The sequence below is a fragment of the Pantherophis guttatus genome, chromosome 2 (genome assembly GCF_059756535.1).
Source record: "Pantherophis guttatus breed Tessera chromosome 2, ASM5975653v1, whole genome shotgun sequence".
Lineage (NCBI taxonomy): Eukaryota > Metazoa > Chordata > Lepidosauria > Squamata > Colubridae > Pantherophis > Pantherophis guttatus.
In genome coordinates this window covers 265577474-265597673 of record NC_142064.1, presented here as the reverse complement: position 1 = coordinate 265597673, position 20200 = coordinate 265577474, and the positions used below count along the sequence as shown (strand labels likewise).

The 20200-nt window shown below is 38.9% G+C and overlaps 1 protein-coding gene and 1 long non-coding RNA gene across 3 annotated transcripts; one reads left to right on the top strand and one right to left on the bottom strand.

Annotated features, from left to right (window-relative positions):
* Positions 1–587: 587 nt before the first annotated feature.
* On the bottom strand, positions 588–16219 carry LOC132710059 (uncharacterized). Of its 2 annotated transcripts, none has more exons than XM_087884230.1 (2): positions 16120–16219; positions 588–4279 (listed from the first exon to the last, which is right to left on the bottom strand). In XM_087884230.1, exon 2 carries the CDS (start codon positions 3610–3612, stop codon positions 1348–1350), a length of 2265 nt encoding a protein of 754 aa, XP_087740356.1. In that variant the 5' UTR covers positions 3613–4279; positions 16120–16219; the 3' UTR covers positions 588–1347. The 2 variants fall into 2 exon arrangements, with proteins under 2 accessions (XP_087740356.1, XP_060541450.2); XM_060685467.2 differs by lacking the exon at positions 16120–16219 and adding an exon at positions 5142–6947.
* On the top strand, positions 16214–18501 carry LOC132710069 (uncharacterized). The gene is made up of 2 exons (XR_015731779.1): positions 16214–16549; positions 17477–18501. It is a non-coding gene; the product is annotated as an uncharacterized LOC132710069 (long non-coding RNA).
* The last annotated feature ends 1699 nt before the right edge of the window (positions 18502–20200 follow it).

The following is a 20200-nucleotide window of genomic DNA, read 5'->3' as shown; positions in this document are numbered from 1 at the left end:
TTTATTTATTTATTGGTTCAATTTATATGCCACCCTTTTCCGGAGTAAAATTTTGCCCAATTTTACGATTTTTCTTGCCATTGTTCAAATCAAAGATTTCTGAGACCAATGTTGAATACTTAAATTTCAGTAGTCTGCAATCCCAGTCTTAAAATGAGTTTAGAATCAGTGGGAGTCACTGATAACAATGAACTACTAGCTACTGATAATGAGTCCAGTCCTGCCTTTCTTTTCCTTCTGTCCAAGTTTTCCAAGTACTTTTTCCAGGTATATGTTTTATTCCAAAGTATACAAACCATTATTGTTAGGGAAAAAATGGGTCTTCCAAGCAATTTTAAAAGACACTGTCAGAATGACTCTGCTCTCAGCCCCCCTTGTGGCTCCTTGAAAAGCATCCCCCCCCCACATATGTAAATGAAAAGAATAAGCTTAAAAATCCTAGCCTTTTAACATGGAAAATATGGATAATTGGGAGGATGAATATGAGACACTAAGGGAGATGTTTCTAAAAAAGAAAAAAAGAAAATCTTATCATTGTCTAGATTTTAAAAATAAAAAGACAAATATTCCAATTATTATTCATTTCATTTTTACAATCATGATTTCCCATTTATTTCTTACTACTATTCATATTTCAATTCTAAATATGTATAACATCTTTCTCTTTCATTTCTTTTTCTTTTTCTCCCTTCCCATTTTTATTTTTGCCTTTTTCTTTTTCTTCTTTTGTGTTTTAAAATCTTGAACTCTCCTCTTTTGCCCTAAATTTCCCACTGTTTGCACCTACCTTTTTTAGTGAGGAAAAGGAAGAAAAAGAAATCTCCCTCTGCCTCTGCCTCATTTTTCTTGCAGCAAACAGCCTGCTTTACTTTCAGTTTCGTTTTCAGCATAGCTTGATTAGCACAAGGGGAAAACAAATCTGCTCCGACACTCTTTGAAGCAAGCAGCAGAGCCCTGCGCAAAACAGCTGAGAGAGTCGGGAGGCCAATCTAATCAACTTGTGCTAATTAGCCTATGCTGAAGCTGAAAGGAGCTGTTTTTTCTTGCTGTTTGCTTGCAAGGAGGTAACTGCTGCAAGGCACAGGCCAAAGGGTGGGGGCCACACTCCGCCACCCTCCTTGCCACTTAGCGCCCCCCTGCTGCTCCCTTTTGTCTCTAGCACCCCCCTGCCGCCCCTCTTGCCTCTTACTGCCCCCTAAGTCATCCCACCGCCCCCCACTTTGGTACCGCCCACTTTGGGAACCACTGCTTTAGGTCATTACTCATCACTTTGGAAAATCCATGTGCATTTTCTTGTGTGCAATAAGGGTGGAATGTTTCCTGAAGCACCGTCCACTCTTTGGGCACTTAAATGGTTTCTCCCGTGTGTATAAGCACATGATTTAAAAGGCTAGTCTTAGTACTGAAATCTTTCCCACAATCTGGACATTCGTATGGTTTCTCTCCTGTGTGAATCCTCTGGTGTCTCACCAGCACAGAATTCCAAAGGAAACTTTTCCCACAATCAGGACATTCAAATGGTTTCTCTCCTGTGTGAGTTTTCTGGTGTGCCACCAGATTGGAATTGTTACTGAACCTTTTCCCACAATCAAGACATTCGAATGGTTTCTCTCCTGTGTGAGTCCTCTGGTGTATCACCAGGCTGGAATTCTGACTGAAACTTTTCCCACAATCAGGACATTCAAATGGTTTCTCTCCTGTATGAGTCCTCTGGTGTGTCACCAAGTGGGAAGTTTGACTGAAACTTTTCACACAATCTGGACATGGAAAGAGTTTCTCTCCTGTGTGAGTTTTCTGGTGTGCCAGCAAGCTGGAATTGTAACTGAAACTTTTCCCACAATCAGGACATTCAAATGGATTCTCTCCTGTGTGAGTCTTCTGGTGTTTCACCAGGGTGGAATTGTTACTGAACCTTTTCCCACAATCAGGACATTCAAATGGTTTCTCTCCTGTGTGAGTCCTTTGGTGTATCACCAGATTGGAAATGTCACTGAACCTTTTCCCACAATCAGGACATTCAAATGGTTTTTCTCCTGTGTGAGTTTTCTGGTGTGCCACCAGATTGGAATTGTTACGGAACCTTTTCCCGCAATCAGGACAATCAAATGGTTTCTCTCCTGTGTGAGTCCTCTGGTGTGTCACCAGGCTGGAATTGTGACTGAACCTTTTCCCACAATCAGGACATTCAAATGGTTTCTCTCCTGTGTGAGTCCTTTGGTGTTTCACCAGATTGGAATTGTGACTGAACCTTTTCCCACAATCAGGACATTCAAATGGTTTTTCTCCTGTGTGAGTTTTCTGGTGTGCCACCAGATTGGAATTGTTACGGAACCTTTTCCCACAATCAAGACATTCAAATGGTTTCTCTCCTGTGTGAGTCCTCTGGTGTATCACCAGGCTGGAATTGTAACTGAAACTTTTCCCACAATCAGGACATTCAAACGGTTTCTCTCCTGTGTGAGTCCTCTGATGTATCACCAAGTCAGAATTTTGATTGAAACTTTTCTCACAATCAGGACATTCAAACGGTTTCTCTCCTGTGTGAGTCCTCTGGTGTTTTACCAGGCTGGAATTCTGACTGAAACTTTTCACACAATCTGGACATTGAAAGAGTTTCTCTCCTGTGTGAGTCCTCTGGTGTGCCAGCAAGCTGGAATTGTAACTGAAACTTTTCCCACAATCAGGACATTCAAATAGATTCTCTCCTGTGTGAGTCTTCTGGTGTTTCAGCAGGGTGGAATTGTTACTGAACCTTTTCCCACAATCAGGACATTCAAATGGTTTCTCTCCTGTGTGAGTCCTTTGGTGTATCACCAGATTGGAATTGTCACTGAACCTTTTCCCACAATCAGGACATTCAAATGGTTTTTCTCCTGTGTGAATCCTCTGGTGTTTCACCAGGCTGGAATTGTGACTGAAACTTTTCCCACAATCTGGACATTCAAATGGTTTCTCTCCTGTGTGCGTCCTCTGGTGTCTTACCAGGCTGGAATTGTGACTGAAACTTTTCCCACAATCAGGACATTCAAATGGTTTCTCTCCTGTGTGAGTCTTCTGGTGTTTCACCAGGCTGGAATTGTGACTGAAACTTTTACCACAATCAGGACATTCAAATGGTTTCTCTCCTGTGTGAGTCCTTTGGTGTACCACCAGGCTGGAATTGTGACTGAAACTTTTCCCACAATCAGGACATTCAAATGGTTTCTCTCCTGTGTGAGTCCTCTGGTGTGTCACCAGGTTGGAATTGTGACTGAAACTTTTCCCACAATCAGGACAATCAAATGGTTTCTCTCCTGTGTGAGTCTTCTGGTGTGCCACCAGATTGGAATTCTGACTGAAACGTTTCCCACAATCAGGACATTCAAAGGGTTTCTCTCCAGTATGAGTCCTCTGGTGTGTCACCAAGTGGGAATTCTGACTGAAACTTTTCCTACAATCAGGACATTCAAATGTTTTCTCTCCTGTGTGAGTTTTCTGGTGTGCCACCAGATTGGAATTGTTACTGAACCCTTTCCCACAATCAGGACATTGAAAGGGTTTCTCTCCTGTGTGAGTCCTTTGTTCTTTCATGAGGTGGTAATTTCCAATGAAACTTTCACAGAATTTGGACATTCTTATGTGATGGGTGTCCTGTGATGTATCACCATGTTGCCTTGCTCACTAAAGTATTCACATTGGGAGCACTCGTATGGCTTCTCTCCTGTGTGAGTCGTTCCATGAACCACAAGGAAGCTGACCAAACTTTTTGGCATATTCAGATAATTTGTATGGCTTTTCTGCAGTTGGGATCTTCTTGTTTAATCAGCTATGATTTGGAATCTGTGCTTTTTCTACAATAGGCAGATCTATGGAGCTTTTCCACAACTGATATTCTTGAGGTCAAAAATATGTGTGATCTATTGTTTAGTAGTGTTTTGATTAAAGCCGTTTGCTTCTTCCCAGAGCAAGGCCTGTATCATTGTCTGTCCTATGTGCCCTGCCCAATAAGACCTTTTCCTTCCCCCTAACTTCCAGATATTTCCATCTTTTTCTGAATGAAAAATATTCTTCCTTGATCTTTCATGCAATGTATCCTTGAGTTTCGTATCCTCTACTTTTTCCAGCTCAAAATCTCATGTTAATTTTCTCTCTTTTGTCTATTAGCTGCTGGAGAAGGAGAATTGTGTGGTTTTCTGAAGGAACTGGAATATATTTTGATTTCTGGCTCAATTTTATTTCCTTTCCAACGTTGCTTGTTATTCTCAGGTGTCCAGAATGCTCTTATTGCCATCCTCTTTGTCTATAAATTTGAAAGAAAAGTATAACTTTAATTTTGCATAAAATGGTTGCAGAAGATGTGAAAAAAAGTATACATTACAACGAAAAAGCAAACATGCCACAATGCTAGAATAATCTCTTACATTAATTATAATTCATTTGACACATGGAAGAGTACCAAGATATCTATTCAACCATGAAATTATGTTTTTGACTTGGGTCAATCATAAATTCTTGGTACTGGAAAGGGTTATCCTCAAATATATCTGGATGTACTTTATTTATTGGTTCGATTTATATGCCGCCCTTCTCCGGAGACTCAGGGTGGCTTACAATGCGTTAAGTAATAGACTTCATACTTTTGTATATACCTGCTCAGTAGTGCTTTCTGGCTCCCCTAAGCGGTGTTCTTTTTTATACAAAGTCATCTTATTGCCCCCACAATCTGGATCCTCATTTTACCTACCTCGAAAGGATGGAAGGCTGAGTCAACCTTGAGCCTGGTGAGATTTGAACTTGCAGTAATTGCAGGCAGCTGGTGTTACTTAATAGTGCTTTAGTCTGCTGTGTCACCAAGGCTCATTAATTAATATAATTGCAGATATATGCATTTAGAAAAAATACAGGTACAAACACCTACAAATGAATATATGTGGAAGCTCCATGAGTTTTCAGCCTGACAAAATGTCCCAAAATAGTTAATCTCAAACCTTCTGAGCTAAATTTAGAGATGTGGGGCTTGAACTGAGGAAATGATGCCAAAAGCCTCTGCAAGATTTGAAGCACCAGTTTTGCTCATGAAAGTCCTCAGCTGCAAATAAGAGAAGAAAATGCTGTCTACAACCCCTTCTGGTGACATCCCAATTCAAGCAATCCTGACTTACTGAGTGCAGTTGGGACTGGCTTCTGTGTCACTAAGCAGCCGGTCAGGAAGCATGATGTCACATGACAGTGCCAACTTGCATCTGTTCCACAAACTGCGACTTGCAGTTTCCTGCTGGCATCCCTACTAATTTTGCTTCAGAATCTAGCTGAGAAGGTCACAAACGGGGATCCTGAGTTTGGGATGCTGCAGCCATAATAAATGTGCAACGGTTGGCAGAACCCAAGTTGGTTTCTCTCCTTTTCCTGCACCTTCATAACCACTGGAACGTTTTTTCGGAAAAACAGACCAAAAAAAAAAGCCTCAAAATCGGGACACAAAAGCCTCAAAAATGGCCCCTAAAAGCCTCAAAAATTGACCAATAAAGCCTCAAAACAGCCCCCCAGAAGCAGGCCAAAAATAGCCTCAACAATGCCCCCCAAAAACCTCAAAAATGGGCCAAAAAGCCTCAAAAACAGCCCCCTAAAAGCCTGAAAAACAGGGGAGGGGGGGAGCCTCAAAAATGAGGAAAAAAGCCCCAGAAACAAGTCGAAAAAAGCCTCAAAGACGAGCTGAAAAAAGCACCCAAAAATGGGCCGAAAATAGCCCCAGAAACAGGCCGAAAAAAGACTGGAAAAGGCCCCAAAAAAGGTCGGCCAAAATCTTTTTTTTGTTGTTTTCCTCTTCTAAATTTAGATGTGCCTTATAGTCAGGTGAGTCTTATAGTCTGAAAAATACGGTCAGTAGAGTTGAACCTCGTTAATACCCGGATGCGGCACCAATAGGAAATAACATGCTTTTGGCAAGACCTGGAAGTTAAAAAATATAAACCCTAGAAAAAGATTAGTGGCAGAATCCATGCAATTTGGTTGCCAAGAGAATAGCAAGCCTGTAAGAGAATAGGTTATGAGTTGGCGGACTTCCAGTTGGCGCCGCGGGGAAACAGACGGGGAAATAGCGAGCTCCGCTGAGCCCTGCCAAATCCCCTCTGGTAAGCTGGCGCCGATAGGTCTGCGGACCTCTCCTGTCTTGTAGGGGCAGGGGGACAAGAAGGAATGCCTTGGGCGGCCGAGAGGAACGGGCAGGTTCCTTGGGGCTGGAGGCTTCTCCTTCATGTCGGCGGCAGCGGAACGGCAGCCATGGAGGCTGCCCTGAAACCGCGTCAACCGGGAACAAGGATTGTGCTGGAGGAAGAAGATGAAGAAAGAGCAAAGATCAAGAAGCCGGGTGAGTGACACCAACCCAGGCAATATAACGTACCTATCTGGAATTATTGGAAAATAAGACCCCAAATTTAAAAGCAGCTGCTGGACTGCGGGGCTTAAAGATTGATAAGAAAAAAAAATGGGTAAAAGACCCAAATTGAATTTTGTTGCAGTAAACTTAAATTGGATGATTTGGCATTAATAAATTTCTGAAATTTGACTGTGCCTTTAACTGGAGTGGATAGGAGAAATGGATATTCCTGAGAATTAATGCCTCTAAAAGAAAATGAAGCTAATGAAGATAGACAGATGGATGGCTACAAAATAGCCATGGAGTCTGCAGTGACTAAGCAGGGAAGTGGATTGAAGAGATTTCCCTTTCTGGGTGGAAAAGAAACATGTTAATTGGCTTTTTACCTTGGATTACTTGAAATTAATATTGGATATAAGGATTTTGGAGATTCCTACTCTGTCCCAGATGATCTTAAGAAAGAAGAAAGAAGAAAGAAAGAACATTTTGGATTTTAACAATGGTGACTGACAAAACTGTAAACAAAAGCTAGGTGTGGTGTAGTTAACAAAGACATGAAGCTGATGCACTACGCTTGGAACAGACATTTTAAAAGTTTTAAAGGGACATACAGAACTTCTTTACTTTGAACTGATGAACCTTGAAATAGAGCCCTTTGGACAGAGAGGAAAAGGAAGAAAAGGAAGAATTAAAGTGGATAAATTTAAATGTGACTAACTGAAATGTAAAGTTTAAAAGCCTATGTATATATGATGAAGTTTAAAAGCCTAGGTATATATGATTTTTGGATAAAAACAGGAAGAGTTGTGAAATAATAAAAATAGAAAATAAGAGGTGGCTATTAAAATAGTGGATGATATCAAGGGGATAAAAATAATAAAGAAGAATATATTTTGAGGCAGGAAAATTTTAAGAAAATGTACTGTTTGATGTAATATGTTTTAATTTTAATTTGCAAACAAATGTTAAACTGATGAATAAGGATTGATTGAATAAAATACAAGATACACAGATGCTAGTGATTAGTCTTGAATTAAGGTAATACATGTTGGAAATGATGACTATTATGAAATATACTGAGATTTAAATTGAAAGAGTAGGATGGAAAAATGATATAAAACAGATAATTATATTACAGTTAAAATGTGTGGGATGGATACCAACTAGATAAGAGTTTGAGACTCGGTGGAAATATGTTGGAAATTAATTAGAAGTGCTGGAAATCAGCTAAACAAATAGGAGGAGTGCTGGAGGGAATTATGCTGGATACCAGCCAAACAATGGAGGGAGTTAAGGAGGAGATTATGCTGGAAATCAGCCCATAAAATGCTGGAAACAGCCAAACAAATAGGAGGAGAGTTGGAGGAGATTGAGGAACTATTCTGAAATTAACTAAATAGTTGGCGTTTTGGAGGGGATCAAGTTGAGAATTAATCAAATAGAATAAGCTGGCAGATAGTTAAATATTAGAGGGAGATATAGTGGAAAATATATTAGAAATTGGAGTAAATAAAATATGTCTTTGTGAGAAATCTGTGTAATATGTAAACTGGTACAAAAAAAAACTAAGGTAAACTAATTTGAGGATAAGGGTCAAAGGATTAAAATTAGACAAAATGTTGTTTTATAAAATATAATAAAAATGGAGTGGTATTGAAATGAAATTAAGAATAAATGGTGATAAAATTGTAAGGTAAACACTTAACAAGTGGTTAGAATATTGTAAAAATTATTTTGATATGACTTGTATAAGATATAAAGTAAAGAAGAATAAAGATATGTTTAGAATTGTTATGCAGATGTAAAAATGAGTGAAAGTGAATTTGAAATTAATTTTGGATAGATATAATGGATTTATATAGATGAAAATGTGAAATTTGAGTTAAAATTGATTTTTTTTAAGTTTTGAATTTCTTTTTTATCTTCTGTTCTTCTCTTTTTTGTTTTTTGTTTTGTTTTTTGTAATGGAAATTGTGAATTGAGCTTGTGAAAGGAATGTAAGTGTAGTAACCATCTATGACCGGATCGAGATTTTTGCTGTTGAAAGTTATGTTTTATGTTTAAATTTGGAAAAAATAAATAAAAAATATTTACAAAAAAAGAGAGAATAGGTTATGAGTTGGAAGGGACCTTGGAGGTCTTCTAGTTCAATCTCCTTCTCAGGCAGGATACCCTATAACATTCCAGACAAATGGCTGGCCAACAGGGTGGATTTGATTTAAATCGAGTTGATTTAAATCACAATTTAAATCATGATTTAAATCACTAGTAAAAAGGCTTGATTTAAATCAACTCGATTTAAATCATAATTTTTAAAGAGCAACTGTCATCTCTGCTACTCCTTTGTCCCACTGTTGACCCACCGATAGTCCCAGTGTTGCAGAATATACAGCCTCATGCTACATAACTAAGCTCCATTTCATGCTGAATAAACTATTTATGTATTTTAAATAGAAAACTATCTTACGATAGATTTTTACCCCAAAAGTTTTTTATTAAAATAAATTTGATAAAAATCAAAAAAATCCGATTTAAATAAAAAAAAATCCAATTTAAATCAAAAAAATCTGATTGTTTTGATTTTTTAAAAAAAATCATTGATTTTTATCCACCTTGCTGCCCAATCTTGTCTTAAAGCACAGGTGTCAAATTTGCCATGTCATGTTGCCGTCACGTGACATTCTACCCATTTGTGGAGCTGGGGTGGGTGTGGCCTGCATGTCACGCATCCAGCCCATGGGCCACAGGTTTGACACCCCTGTCTTAAAAGGTTCCTCATGAATCTAGATGACAACTTGTCATCCAAAAGATAGAAAAGGGAACTAAGGATCTCCTATAGTGATCTAAATTTTTACTAGCAGAGAGGAAATTATAAGGGGGGGGGTTGAAGTTGCAGGTAAATTGGGGGAAGAGTGACCATGTCATGCTGGAATTCAATATAATGCAGACACAAGCAATAGAGCAAAATCAAACTAATGTCTTAGACTTTAAAGCAGCTGATTTTAACAAACCAAGAGACAGCTTGGGAAGGATTCCATGGATGAAAATCTTATACAAGAGCCTTGGTGGCGCAGCAGACTAAAGTGCTGTTAAGTGGCACCAGCTGCCTGCAATTACTGAAAATTCGAATCTCACCAGGCTCAAGGTTGACTCAGCCTTCCATCCTTTCGAGGTAAGTAAAATGAGGACCTGGATTGTGGGGGCAATAAGCTGACTTTGTATAAAAAAGAACACCGCTTGGGGGGCCCCCGAAAGCCCTATATATACAAAAGTATGAAGGCTATTGCTTAACGCATTGTAAACTGCCCTGAGTCTCTGGAGAAGGGCGGCATATGAATCGAACCAATCAATCAATCAATCAATCAATGGGAAAACAACTCAAGAAGCCTGAGAAACTCTGGCTGCCTAAACAAAGGGACAGAATCTATGAATAACCTAACAGTAATTGTGGAAGGGAAATTAAAAAAAATTGAGGAGGATATAAAGTCAATTAAAGAAGTTGTTGAAGAAAAGCATGATGAAATAAGAGTTGATATTGTTTTAGCAGTTTCAGGATTGGCAAAACTTATTATTCAGGTGGATGAGAGAGTGGAAGAAATCAATGAAGCCAATCTGAACTTGGAAAACAAAGTAGGAGACATTATGACTAAAACAGAGAAGGTGGATGATGAATTGGTAATGTTACAATACAGATCTATGGAATTTGCCCTGAGACTGAGAGGGCTAAAAGAAAATAGCCGGGAAAATTTAAAGGATATTTGTGCAGAAGCAATTGCAGGGCTAATCAAAGAAAGTCCAGATGATGTGGCAAGCCGAATTGATAAAATCTAGGGGGTTAACTCCTGGGTGGCAAGACAAAGGCAGTTGCCAAGAGATGTGGTGATTTATTTCATAACCAGGAGGATTAGAAATGACATCTTACAAGCTTCCTATAAGAATAAGGTTCAAGTGGCTGGACAAGAAGTGGTGGTTCTGAAAGAGATTCCTCCAAAAATGTTAAGAAGCAGAAAGGACTTTGGCTTTTTGGTAAATGAACTGAGAAACCAACAAGTGCAGTACAGATGGGATGTTCCAACTGGTCTAATAGTGAATTATAGTTGAGAAAGATACCGGTTAAACACAGTTTGGAAGGCAAAAGATTTCTATGTTAATGTTCTAAAGGCTGGACATCCACCCTCACCAGTGGGGGCAGAAAGAAAATGGAGATGTTACAACAAGAGAAAGATGGAAAGCAGATACAAACTTATGCTGAAGTAGCAGCTGGAGGAATCATCATGGAAGAAGATCTGGATCTTGGGGGCCCACCCCCAACTCTGGAACCATTTAAGAAGGAAGAGCCAAGAGAACAACGACTGACCCGAGCAACCTATAAACGTCAAGAACAACAATTAAAAGTGCAACAACTTCAAGATTTACCTCAAGAAGTTCAAAAAACAGAAGCGGGGGGGGGGGGCTAGGCTGAAGAGTAAAATGGAGTAGGATATTCAGCTGATGCTCTTGAAGCTTCGAAAGGCCAAAGATGGCAACTAAATTCCTATCTTGGAATGTTAATGGTTTAAATTCACCACAAAAAAGAAAGAAAGTATTTCATTATTTGAAACAATTTAAGAACGATGTTATTTGTTTGCAAGAAACACACATTAGACTATCAGACCAAAAATATTTGATAAATTCAAGATTAGGTACACACTTTGTGGCATCAGCGCCAGAGAAGAAAAATGGGCTAGTTATATATGTAAAGAAAGGATTAGTAGCTAATTTAATTGAGGCAGATATTCAAGGAAGATATATTGCAATTGAATTATTAACTCAGACTGGAAAAATGCTTTTAATTGGAATATACGCCCCTAATCAACAACAAGATAAGTTTTATAAATTTTTACACACTAAAATAATACAATGGGAATATAAATCTTTTATACTAATGGGTGATTGGAATGGAGTAATAGATATACAGACGGATAAAATAAGTTTATCAAAGATCTCAACACGTGCGAAATTACCTAAATCCTTTTTTGATATGATGGAAGATATGGAATTGAGAGATATTTGGAGAGAACGTAATGTTGAGGAGAGAGACTTTACATTTTTTTCTGATAGACATCAATCCTTTTCCAGGATTGATTTCATACTAATCACAAATGATTTTATTTCTAGGGTGAAGAAGACAAAGATATGTCCAAGAACTCTAACTGATCATAGTCCGGTTTGGATGGAAATGGAACAGGAGAGGGGAGAAAGGAGGTCTCGGAGGTTAAATGAAAATTTATTTAGATATGAAGAAAATGTTAATGAGCTTAAAAAACAAATGAAAGAATTTTTTGCTATTAATATGCATAAGGGTACTTCTATGGAAATGGTTTGGGATGCAAGTAAGGCTTATATGAGGGGAACTTTAATACATATGAATAATAAATATAGATTAAAACAACAAAAGAAGCGGAAAGAGATAGAGGAGGAAATAAAAAAGAAAGAACAGTTACTCATAATTAATCCAGGAGATAAGAGAGTAAAAGAAACAATAAATATACTACGAGAGCAATTTTTTTTTTTAATTTGATTTATATGCCGCCCTTCTCCGGAGACTCAGGGCGGCTTACAATGCATTAAGCAATAGCCTTCATACTTTTGTATATCTATACAAAGTCAGTTTATTGCCCCCACAAACTGGGTCCTCATTTCGCCTACCTTAGAAAGGATGGAAGGCTGAGTCAACCTTGAGCCTTGGAGAGATTCGAACCAACAGTAAATTGCAGGCAGCTGTGTTAATAACAGGGTGCGTAGACCACTGTACTATCAAGGTTCTTAATTTAATTAGTCATCAATTTAATATGTTGATGGCTGATCAAGTGGCAACAAGTTTACAATATGCTAAACACAATACATTTTGTAATGCTAATAAACCAGGTAGGTGGTTGGCTTATGTGTTGAGGAAAAAACAGAAATCACGGGTTATTGGTAAGATAGAATTTAGAGTTAAGGAAGTTCATCAACAGAATATGATCAAAATGGCTTTTTTAGAATTTTATACTAAGTTATATGCTAGTGATTCAATACGAGGCATAGATATAGATAGATACCTAAAGGAAGAGAATATTCCTGAATTAACGTTAGAACAGAGGGAAGGACTGAAAAAGCCAATAACTTCTGAGGAGATTATTGCAGCAATTAAGCAGTTAAAGACAGGTAAGGCTCTGGGAACAGATGGATTAACAGCTGTTTATTACAAGAATTTACAGTTGGAAATGGTAGAACTGCTTAGAGTTTTATTTTGTAAAATTCAATTAGGGAGAGGAGTTCCACCCTCCTGGAGAACGGCTTTTGTTTCACTGATCCTGAAGGAAGATCAAAATTGTATCAAACCCGAAAATTTTAGGCCAATATCACTTTTGAACACTGATTACAAAGTTTTTGCCAAGATATTAGCGAATAGATTAATGCCAGTTATGCAACAGACAATTCATAATGACCAATCAGGGTTTATAAAAGGGAGGCAATGAAATATAATGTTAGACAAATTGTAAATTTAATGGAATATTTGGAAAAAAATAACCAGGTCCCTGCAGCGCTCATATTTTTGGATGCAGAGAAAGCATTTGATCGATTGAATTGGCAATTTTTGTTTAAGATAATAGAAAAAATGCATTTGGGAGAGTATTTTATACAATCAATTAGAGCAATATATCAGGAATAAACAGCATAAATAATAGTTAATGGAGGTTTAACAGATTCTTTTAAAATTGAGAAAGGTACAAGGCAGGGTTGTTCATTGTCTCCATTGCTGTTTATTTTAACTTCAGAAGTTTTGCTGAAGAAGATACATGACTCTGATAAAATAAAAGGAATTGTAATTAGACAGCAAGATTATAGATTAAGAGCGTTTGCAGATGACCTGGTTGTTACTTTATCTCAACCTATAGAATCGGCACTACATATGTTGGACATAATAGGTCAATAGGTCTACCCCCAGAGATACGAGTGATCTCCGACCTCCGGACTTTTCGTCGGGCCCTAAAAACTCATCTCTTTCAGTTAGCCGGTCTCTCTTGATTTTATGATTTTATGGTTGATTTTAAATTTTGATATGGATTTTAAATTGACAAATTTTAAACTATGGGCCAAATTTAATTATTTTAAATTTATTTTTAATTGTACTTTATGTATAAATGTTTTATTTTGGCTGTTCACCGCCCTGAGTCCGAAAGGAGAAGGGCGGTATAGAAATTTGAATAATAAATAAAATATGGCAAGGTATCTGGATTTAAAATAAATCAACATAAGACAAAGATGATAACTAAAAATATGTCCATATCTCAAAGAGAAGATTTAGGGAGGATAACGGGGTTTGAAATAGTTAAAAAGGTTAAATATCTAGGAGTGTATATTGCAGCCTCAAATACGAAATTATTTAAAAACAATTATGAAGTTCTCTGGCAAAAAGTGCGGAAAGAAATGGAAAATTGGAAAAAGTTACAACTATCTCTACTGGGAAGGATAGCAGTAATAAAAATGAATGTATTACCTAGGTTCCTATTTTTGTTTCAAATGATATCAGTGCTTAAGAAAGATGGAAACTTGATGGAGTGGCAGAAAGGGATTAATACTTTTATTTGGGGTGGGAAGAAACCAAGAGTGAAACTGAAAATTATACAGGATGTACATGAGAGAGGAGGTCTTAAAATGCCTAACTTAAGATTGTACTATGAAGCAGCTGTTTTATCACAAATTTGTGACTGGTTTAATTTAACTGAAGAGAGAATGTTGAATATAGAAGGTTATGATCTGTTATATGGATGGCATGCTTACTTGTTATATGAAAAAAAAGTGGATAAGGTGTTTAAGGGTCACATACTTAGAAATGCCTTGCTGAGGGTTTGGAAAAAGTATCAATATAAGTTAAACTACAAGATACCTATATGGGCAAATCCTAGACATGCAATAGAAAACATAAGTATAGAACAAAAACAGGTGATTACTTATAAAGAGCTTCTTTTTATGGAAAGGGGTAAACTGCAATTGAAACCCTTAAATGTATTAAAAGAAGAAGGGATAATTTACACTTGGTTTCAGTATGGTCAGCTTCAAGCTAGATGGAGGGAAGACCAAAAAATTGGTGTTATGCAAAATGAGGAAAACTTGGTAAAACAGATTAGAGATCAAAGTCAAATGCATATTAAAAGGTTGTATAATGCATTATTGGAAATAGATTCAGAAACGGAATTGGTTAAGGACTGTATGATAAAATGGGCACAAAACTTTCAGGAACCAGTGATGATAGAAACATGGGAAAAGATTTGGGTTAGAAATGTTAAATTTACGCAAGCACAAAACGTAAGAGAAAATTTTTATAAAATGTTTTATAGATGGCATTTAGATCCTAAAAAATTATCATGTATGTATCCAAACTTGCAAGCTAAATGTTGGAGATGTGAATGTGATGATGCAACTTATTATCATATATGGTGGACTTGTAAGAAAATTAAGGCATTTTGGATAAAAATTTGGTGGGTGATGCAGAACATTTTGAAAAAAAGGTTGAAATTTACTCAATTGTTTTTATTGGGCATAACGATGGATTGTACAGCATTAGAGACTAAACTGATTTTGAACTTAATATCAGCAGCTAGGCTGTTGGTAGCGCAATATTGGAAGGACTCTTTGCCTACTATTGAAGAGTGGACACTGAAAGTAACGAACTTAGCAGAAATGGCAAACATTTCAGCGTATTTGAAGGACTATACACAAGAAAGATACGTATCAGAATGGAGAAGATGGATTGATTATATTCAAAATAAGTATCAGACAAGAAAATATCAAATAGCTTAGGAATGAATGTTAAGTTTTAGAAGTACGTTATTTATAGTGGAGTTAAGGTTTCAGGGGGGGACTGTGTAGTCTAAGGATAGATAGGTTAATTTAGCTTATGATTGTTAACTGAAATACCCTGTATTTTGCTCTGGGAAGTCTGGGGGGGAGGGTGGGATGTGGGGAAGGGGTGGGGGGGTGGGAAAAAGGGTGGGGGGAATATTGGGGGAAAAATCTTTTTTTTTTTGTAAAACTTTTCAATAATAAAAAAAAAGAGCGCAGAGAAGAGCAGTAGGGATAATTAGTGGGTTGCAGTAATTGGGAATGAATCGTCTAGTGACAGGAAGGACTAGGGGTGACATGATAGCTGTGTTCCAATACTTGAAGGGTCAACTTCTTTTCCAAAGCACCAGAAGGACAAGACAAGAAGCAATGCATGGAAACTAATCAAGGAGAGAGAAAAACCTGGAATTAAGGAAAAATCCCATCAGTGAGAACAATTAGCCAGTGGAACGGAATGGCTGCAATTTTCTGCTGCCTGGAAGACTGAAAAAGTCCCTTTTGAGTGAAGGTTGATTCTTCGGGAATGGCTTCCCTCCAGAGGTTGTGGGGGCTCCATTGCTGGTGGCTTTTAAACCGACGGGACAGCCATTTGTCTGAGACGTCATTAAGACCTCCAAGGTTTCTTCCAGCTCTCTTCCAAACCTCCAGTGACGGAGCTCCCTCTGGAGGGAAACCAGCCCCAAAGGCTCAACCTGCATTGGAAGGAGGCTTTTTCAAGCTTCCCACCAGCAGAAATTGCAGCCCCCAGTTTCCCAGCCTGCAGCACCAGTGGGCTTCCATTTGGGGAGGGAAGGAACCTGCAGCAGCCGCAGCTGAGAGGCTTCAGCCCAGTTGCTTCTCCGCTTCCAGCCCAAGTTGCTCCCGGACTCTCCTCCCACCTGCTGCCCTCCACTCACCTGCCAGCTGCTGCTTCCACCATGGAAACAGCACAAAAGCCGCTCTGCACACCAACTTCCTCCCATCAGCCATCCGGAAGAGGAAGTTCCTCTCCTCCCAGCCTTTCTAGCAATGCAGTACTTGATGATTTTAACTCCTTAAACACAACCACAGGCGCCGCCTGTTGTACTGTCCGCTTTCTAGCCACAGGTGCTAGCCACAGCAACAAATGCTTGGTCTTACACATTGGCAGAACAAATCAGAACACAAAATTAAAGCTGGGCGGATATGACCTTGTATACGACCCTCACTCTGTCAAGGATCTTGGTAGTACAGGGGTTTAAGGCACCCTGTTATTAAGCTGGTTATTAAGACCAGCTGCCTGCAATTACTGCAGGGTTCGAATCTCGCCAAGGCTCAAGGTTGACTCAGCCTTCCATCCTTTCTAAGGTAGGTAAATTGAGGACCCAGCTGTGGGGGCAATAAGCTGACTTTGTATAAATATACAAAAGGATGAAGGCTATTGCTGAGCACATTGTAAGCCGCCCTGAGTCTTCGGAGAAGGGCGGCATATAAATCAAATTTAAAAAAAAAAAAAAAAAAGGACCTTGGAGTATTTATCTCTAATGATCTAAGTGCCAGAGCTCAGTGTAACAGCATTGCCAAAAAGGCATTTAAAGTTAATAAATTATTAGTTAAGTAACTCTTAATAATTAATTAATTAGGACAAATTATGTTTAATTAATTAATTAATTAATTAATTAAGAGGTAATTAAGAGTCACTGCAACAGGATTGCCAAAAAGGCATTAAGAGTTGTTAACCTAATCTTACGAAGCTTCTTCTCCAGTAATATTGTACTGCAAACTAGGGCACACAAAACCTTTGCTAGACCAATTCTTGAATACAGCTCATCTGTCTGGAATCCGCACTGCATATCAGACATTAATACAATTGAATGAGTCCCAAGATATTTCACGAAAAGAGTCCTCCACTCCTCTGCTCACAACAGAATATCTTATGCTATCAGGCTGGAAATTTTGGGCTTAGACAACTTAGAACTATATCCCACACCCAAGTAAGACTCCGAGGCCAGCAGTTCCTCAAAATTTCATTTTATTAGAGATGTCATATTAGCACATCTGGGAAAACCCAAATCTGAAAGCCCCCACATTTTCCCCACCCAAGGAAAAGTCAAAATCCCTTCCCCTGCACCCACATGTCAGTCACATGGCCCAATCAATCCACCATCCTGATGTTCCCCAGGTACACCTCTTCAAGTGCAGGCTGAACGTCCTTGACTCCCAGAGCAAAGAATATTGTTATGACTATATATCTCCACCAACTCCATGCAACCCCCCCCTCCTGTTTTCCCACAGCACTAAATGTGGCTGCCCTGAAGATCCAAAGAAAAAGATGGGCTCCAGGGCTGAGAAAATGATCTCAGCCATTGCTGACAACATGGAGGGCAAAGCGGCCAAGTGGGTGGCCCAACTTGTGGCCCAGCATTCGAAATGCTGAAGAAACAGTTCACTGAGGAGCTGCAGATCAGAGCCAAAGTGTACTTGCCAACAAAGTATCTAAAACTCAAACTGCCCAACAGAAAATTAGGTCCTAAGTTCAGAGGGCCTTTCCCGAGAGTGATAAATCCTGTTATTGTTCAGCTTAGACTCAAAACACTTATTAGGGAAAGTGCACCCGGTGTTCCATAGCAGCTTGCTAAAAACCGCAGTAAGCTCTCAGCTAAGGCCAGTACACTGGGCCGCCCCAAAGCCTATTTTAGTACAAGGGGAAACCCATTATATGAGGTAAAAAAGATCTTAGACTCATTTGCAGCAGGGTCACTTGCAATACCTAGTCCACTGGAAGGGATACCCCTTATCTGAAGCTACCTGGGTTAAGACCTGGGATGTAAAAGCAGACAGGTTGATTAAACAGTTTCATGACAAATATCCTAGTTAAGCCCAAGGGGCCACCTGGGGGGGGGGTGTTGAAGGTGAGACTGGTAAACCTCTGATTTCTCTCTTTCAAGAGTTCCTTCTCAGCTGAGTGGGGGCAGCCTGTCAGCCCTGAAACCATTTTGGAAATCTTCAGGACCGCCACAGCAAGGCTGGTTGCTGCTGTGGGAATGTGAGGGGGAGGTAGAGATAACTGGGGGAAATTGTAGCCATAACAACATTTTTTCCCATGGGAACCAAGGACGTCCACACCAGGTGTTGTGAAGGCGTGGACCAAAGACAGCCAAAGGAGGACTGTGACCTGATTGGACCATATGATTTGATGTGTGACCTGAGAGCAAGAACTTTGGGTTTTGATTTGGGTGGGGAAAACCTCGTGTCCTTCAGAATCTGGTTTTCACCAGCTGTGCCAATATGACATTCCTAATAAACAATTACTTTGAGGAGAGTTCAGGCCTCAGCGTTTTGATTTCGTTGGGTCTGTTACCTGAAACCCTGACATGTAGACCATCCCCTCCGATTCTTAGGTTGGCTTTACTTAATTTTGCTTGACATTTTTATATAGCCCTGAAAGAGATTCAGAGGCTTTGGGATCATTGGAAGGGTTTCCAATGTCTAACCATAATAAAATGAGACATGATAAAGATGTGCACTAAAATATGACACTAAGGGAAGAGAAAAAGGAAAACAATCAGTCAATATTAAGCATATTGAGCATTTTACTATTTTAAATTTTAGAAATTTTGCACATTTAAATTTGATAGGGTGGGTGACAGTGCTGGGCTAGGAGCAAGGAGATAGTTTGTGTTCTCCACTCATATAGATTGACAGATGATGCTGTTAATAGGGCTCTGCACTACATCCTACAACATCTTAAATCTCCAAAGACCTACGCAAGGGTCCCCTTTATAGACTTTAGTTCAGCATTCAATACCATCATTCCGGATATACTTCTAACTAAACTAAACCAGCTAACCAGTGGTGGGATTCAATTTTTTTAACAACCGGTTCTGTGGGCGTTGCGTAGTTGGGGGCCTGGCTAGCTGGTTATGTGACTGGGTAGGCGTGGCTAGCTGGTTATGTGACTGGGTGGGCGTGGCTAGCTGTTTGTGTGACTGGATGGGCGTGGCTAGCTGATCATGTGACTGGGTGGATGTAGCTATGTGCATAGGGACTACTCAGAGGGCTGAAAAAAGTCATTTCTGACTGGTCCTCACACTTTTGACTGGTCCTCACACTTTTGACCATCCTCACATTTCTGCCCATTGCAGCATTCTTAACAACTGTGTCACTCATTTCACAACTACTTCTCTTCACCACAGTGAAAAGATAGGCGCAAAATGTACAACGTGAGGACAATCATAAATGCAAGGACTGGTGAAAAGTGCGAGGACTGGTCAAAAATCACTTTTTAAGCCCTCTGAGTAGTCCATATGCACATAGGGACTACCCAGAGGGCTGAAAAAAGTGATTTCTGACAGGTCCTCGTACTTTTGACCTGTCATCATTTATGCCCATTGTAGCATTCTTAATTTAATTAATTAATTAATTAATTAATGTTGTTGTAGAACTGATACATGTGAGATTGCAATATCACACTGGACTGATAGTGGAATTTTTCTTTAGACTAATGCCTATATAACATTTTAAATTCAGGAGACTGATTTTAAAGCTACAGAGTCAGCTGTGCATTGTCCATGTAGCCTGTTGGGTACTTCCCTAATACCCAACATAAATAATCTAAAATGGCTACTCCACCTAATGATTGTTAATACTGTTACTATATATGTTTACTTGGTTTTGGTCCTGTGCTCATTTTAAACCCACATTGAGCCCAGAAGGGGGAAAAACTGGAATGTACATGATTTCAGAAAATAAGCATTCCTTGTTTGTTGTATAATTAGTGTAAAGAAACTTCCTGACAGTGTGAACCAATAGAGGTGCAGAAATATTTCAGTCATAATTTCACATATAAAATAGCCATTTGTGTAATACAACCTGCATATTGTTCAAAACAGTCATTAGTATTATGGCTGATGTTTGACAGCAAGCCTAAAAGGCAAAGATCATAAGAGTGCTTCTTTCTCTGTATGTATACAAAACATGATGTACAAATAAACACGCACATATTTATGCTCTGGACTA